We start from the raw sequence: 4,868 nt of genomic DNA, 5'->3' as shown, positions 1-4,868 counted from the left end.
GTGCGACACTGAGGGTTGCGATCCGTTGCCGGTCACGAAAAAAGACAAAAAATAAAAAAAACATTCAGTAGCTCAGCATCACCTAATTCACTGACTCTCAAACATTAATGTGCAGCCTGGAGCCCTGCTGGCTAAATGGAAACCACCTTGGCACCTTTTCAAAATACAGCTTCGGGGACACCATTCCAACCGAGCCAGGATCTCTAAGGAACTTGCATTTTTAACCAGATCCTGATGGTTCGTGTGCACATTTTGGGTTGGGCAGCACTGGTCTCCTGTGGCCCTGGCTGTGCTGCCACCCACCCTGGACTCCCTCTCCTCTGAAGTCCTCACCACTCCCTTGGCACTCATGATCCTCCTGCTATTTCTAGCTCAATTAACTACAAGCCTCTTGGGAAGGAGCCAGGCAGGACCCACTGTTATTAGAATCACCAGTGTTCACTAAGCTCCAACCACACATCAAGCGCTCTGCCAGGGGCCGACACACATCGCTGCTAACCCTTCCAGGAGCCCTGTGTAGGGGCTTTTACTAGAGCTCCCATTTTACAATGGGGAAAGGGAGGATCAGAGAGGTCCACTGACTACCCAGGGGCTTTCTGACATCCTTAATGTCTCTTGCCCTTCCCTGTGCCTTGCCCTGCACTAAGCACATGGTGGACTTATTGACTGATGGACTTTTTCATGTGTAGTTGGAGAAGAGAGGCTTTCTTCCCTTCTGGAGCAAGCCCACCCCTAAGCCAGACCGTGCTGTGTTTCTCATCTTCAGTACTTTCTCCCTCCTGGGTGATTAACTGGTCACTATAAATAGCACAAAAATATAAAAAGAATGGGAGAAGCACACACACCCCAAAAAATAAAAAAAAAAAGCCATTTGAAATTAGGGCTGTCAAAAAGAAGCCCAGGAAGGCTGAGAGAAAGCTGAGGAGCTCTCCATGTGAAGAGCAATGCTGTGCTTGCTGTGTCTTAGGCACAGGTGCCAGTTGTGTTTGGTTCGGGGTGTGGGGGCTGGCTTGACACAGGATTATCCTGGGGGGTAGGCACACACCATTGACGGGGCCCTGACAAATTGGGTCACTGACGTCAGCTTGCCCGCTGCTGCCTGCACTTCCAACTCCAGAGCCTCTGCTGAGCCCTCCTCTGGCCCCTCTCTGCCTGGGAAAGTATTCAGCATGAGCCAGACAGGCCAGGGGTGTGAACTTGGGCAGGCGGGAGGGAGCCCAGGGTGCTGGGCAAATGGGCCTCTCTCTGGGCATCTCCCCTAGTGCAAAGGAGGCGGGCACAGCTGTGGTGGCACCTGTGGAGGCCAGCCTAGTTTCTACCAACCCCACGCCCAGGTCCGGGCAGGCGGGAGGGAGCCCAGGGTGCTGGGCAAATGGGCCTCTCTCTGGGCATCTCCCCTAGTGCAAAGGAGGCAGGCACAGCTGTGGTGGCACCTGTGGAGGCCAGCCTAGTTTCTACCAACCCCACGCCCAGGTCTGAGAGGACCAGAGATGCAGAGGGAGAGAGACCCAGACAGTGCAGCAGAAGGAGGTTAGGTCTTAATCATGGGAAATAGCAGATACTGCTGTGAACAGAATTGAGTAAATTAAACAGCAGGATTTCCAGGTGTTCTGCATTGCCCTGCCCCCACTGAGCAAGGTGGGCCCCAAATCTTCCATTAGGCAGGGCCAGCTCAAGCAGAGAGTTTGGGGTGAAAATGAGAGAAAGGGGCTTTGCAGTCCTCAGGCTTCATCCCCCTTTATGTTTAACCAGATTTGGATTTCAAATCACAATATGTGGTATTAGTGCCCCCTCACATTCCTAACTTTTCTGTATAGCGCACATTCCCAGTGGCCCTGCAGTGCCATAGGGACAGGTAGGGGTGGAGTTGGAGGACACAGAGAGATGAGTGGCCCAACTGAGAGATGAGCCTGGGACTCAGAGCTTGCCACCCCACAATGTGGTTCCAAACCTGTGGGGTCCCTGGCCAGATGGTGAGGGCCAGACTTGGGGGAAGGAGGGACCCCAGTGCTTGGCGCCTGTAACCAGCCCCCGTGTCTGCCTGCAGGTCATTGAGGACTGGAAGTACGTGGCCATGGTGGTCGACCGGCTGTTCCTGTGGGTGTTCGTGTTTGTATGCGTCCTGGGCACCGTGGGGCTCTTCCTACCTCCCCTCTTCCAGACCCACACACCTTCCGAGGCGCCCTAGGCTGCCCAGCATGCCCGAGGGCCCCCAGGGTTGTCAGGGGGAGATGATGTGAGTGGCCAGGTGGGCAGTTTGCTGTTTCTTTCTGGGTTGTGGCTGATGAGGCCCTAAACAGAGGTGACCATCAGCCATCAATCCTATCAAACCAGTCATGGCCGTGGGAGGGCAAAGATGGGGATCCTGGATTGTCCTTTCTGAATGTCTTGGAGGAATCCCAGGAAACCCCATGGGGTGGGGGGGCTTTGCCCTGTCTTCCTTCCCTGCACCAGACACTGGGAATAAAGACGAGCATTCTAGCAACACCTACTACGTGCCAGGCAACTTGCCGGTATCCCAGCCTACCTCCCCACCCCCATCTCCCTCCGCTTGTCCCTGTCCAGTCCCTCTCACCCTTCAAGATCCTTTCCAGCTCAGAGCCTTTCTATTTGTTGTAACTTTGTCCTGAACCATCTTCCCTCAGTGCTTCTCAAGCTCCTCCCATGGCCATGTCCATCAGGGCTCTGCTCCAATCCACCCTTTGCTACAATGTCACCTCCTCCGAGAGGCCTTCCCTTATCACCACGCTAAAGCAGCATCCCCCGTGACTGACTGTGTTACGCTGCCACCTTCCTCCAGCACTCCTCTGTCCCCGCGGTTCTCATTTGGTGGCACGTTTATCATCCACATCTCACCCACTAGAGTGTGAGCTCCGTGAGAGCAGGGTCTTGGTTTTTCACGTCTGCCACAGTATCCCCAGGGCCTAGGACAGAGCTCGGCACACAGGAGGTGCTCAATAAATGTGTGTTGAATGAAAGAATGGCTCCTATTCCTCCTTCAAGCTCAGATGTCCCTTCCTCTAAGCAGCCGTCTCTGGTTCCCCCACCTGAAAGGCATGACTCCACAGCCCTGGTCACTTTCTGCTTGCTTATCATGGCTGGGTTCGGGTCTGTCACCCTCACAGATGCACAAATGCTCTGATTGGTTCTTTCCACATACTTTCTTTTGCACAGTGCCTGGCACATAGTGGGCACTCAGAATATTTGTGGAATGGAGGAGGACTTTTTAAAAAAATTCTATTTTTAAATTATTATATGATAAAATTGACTTTTTAATTTGTAGGTCTATATTTTTTTTTTGGCAGCTGGCTGGTACAGAGATCCAAACTCTTGACCTTGGTGTTATAACACCATACTCTAACCAACTGAGCTGACTGGCCAGCCCTATGAATTTTAACACACATATAGATTTGCATAACCACCACCACAATCAAGATACAGGAGAGATCCATCACCCAAAACAACTCCCTCCTGCAATTCCTTTATAGTCCCACCTCCCTCCACTCCTAGATCCTGGAAACCACTTATCCTTTCTCCATCACCATAGTTCAGTCTTTTCAGGAATGTCATTTAAATGGAATCACACAGTCTATAACCTTTGGAGATGGGCTTCTTTCCTTCAGCATAATTCATCCAAGCTATTGAGGGGATCAATAGTATGTTCCTTTGTATTGCTGAGCAGTGCAGGGGTTTTCAAAAAGTTAATGGAAAATGTGTATTATGAAAAAACTATGCATGGATTTAAAATTTTTTTTGCACCAAAATAAAATCATACTAATTTGTTACAACATCTGAACAGAAACTAGTTTGAGCACTGAGAAGGATAAGACGTCAGTTTGAAAAGAGCCCCTATCAGAGCAACATGAATTCTGCTAAAATTGAAGCCAGAACAAACATCAGTGTACGGTGAAGCTTGGGTGGAAAAATGGTGAAATCATGATGCTTTTTGAAAAGTTTATGGAGACAATGCTTCAAAAAGATCAGCAGTTTACAAATGGATAACTAGTTTTAAGAAGGGACAAGAGAATGTTGAAGATGTGCCCCTCAGCAGCTGATCATCCACATCAATTTGCAAGGAAAAATGAACCTTGTTCATGCCCTAATTGAAGAGGACTGAAGATTAACAGCAGAAACAATAGCCCACACCACAGACATCTCAATTGGTTCAGCTTACACAATTCCGACTGAAAAGTTACAGTAGAGCGAACTTTCCTGCTTGATGGGTGCCAAAGCTGTTGCGCCCTGATCAGCTGCAGACGGGAGCAGAGCTTTCAATGGAAATTTTAAACAAATGGGATCAAGATCCTGAAGTATTTCTTCAAAAAATCATAACAGGAGATGAAACATGCCTTTACCGGTATGATCCTGAAGACGAAGCACCGTCAAAATCATGACTACTTTGTTTTTTGTTTTATTTTTTGTCCTTTTTGAGACCGGCCGCACCGTGCTCAGCCAGGGAGCGCACCAGCCATCCCTATATAGGATCCAAACCCGCGGCAGGAGCGTCGCTGTGCTCCCAGCGCCGCACTCTCCCGAGTGCACCACAGGCTCAGCCCATGACTACTAACAGGTGGAAGTGGTCCAGTCAAAGCAAAAGAGGACCGGTCAAGAGCAAAGGTCATGGCAACAGTTTTTTGGGATGCTCAAGGCATTTTGCTGTTGACTTTCTGAGAGGCCAAAGAAAGGTAACATCTACTTATCAGAATCTTTTGAGAAAGTTAGCCGAAGCTTTAGCAGAAAAACGCCAGGAAAGCTTCACCAGACAGTCCTTCCCCACCACGACAATGATCCTGCTCACTCCTCTCATCAACCGGGGCAATTTTGCGAGTTTCTTTGGGAAATCATTAGGCATCCACCTTACAGTCCTG

At 49.9% G+C, this 4,868-nt stretch overlaps 1 protein-coding gene across 1 annotated transcript in view; it reads left to right on the top strand.

Annotated features, from left to right (window-relative positions):
* CHRNB4 (cholinergic receptor, nicotinic, beta 4 (neuronal)) overlaps window positions 1-2,315 on the top strand; it is a 15,693-nt gene extending 13,378 nt beyond the window's left edge. The window contains exon 5 of the mRNA XM_008574534.1: window positions 2,048-2,315. Coding sequence (XP_008572756.1) covers window positions 2,048-2,188 — 141 coding nt within the window. The 3' untranslated portion in view covers window positions 2,189-2,315. The remainder of the gene's footprint in view (window positions 1-2,047) is intronic.
* Window positions 2,316-4,868: the final 2,553 nt, after the last annotated feature.

The sequence above is a fragment of the Galeopterus variegatus genome, unplaced genomic scaffold (assembly GCF_000696425.1).
Source record: "Galeopterus variegatus unplaced genomic scaffold, G_variegatus-3.0.2 Scaffold1059, whole genome shotgun sequence".
Classification (NCBI taxonomy): Eukaryota; Metazoa; Chordata; class Mammalia; order Dermoptera; family Cynocephalidae; genus Galeopterus; species Galeopterus variegatus.
This window is presented reverse-complemented; position numbering and strand designations above follow the sequence as displayed.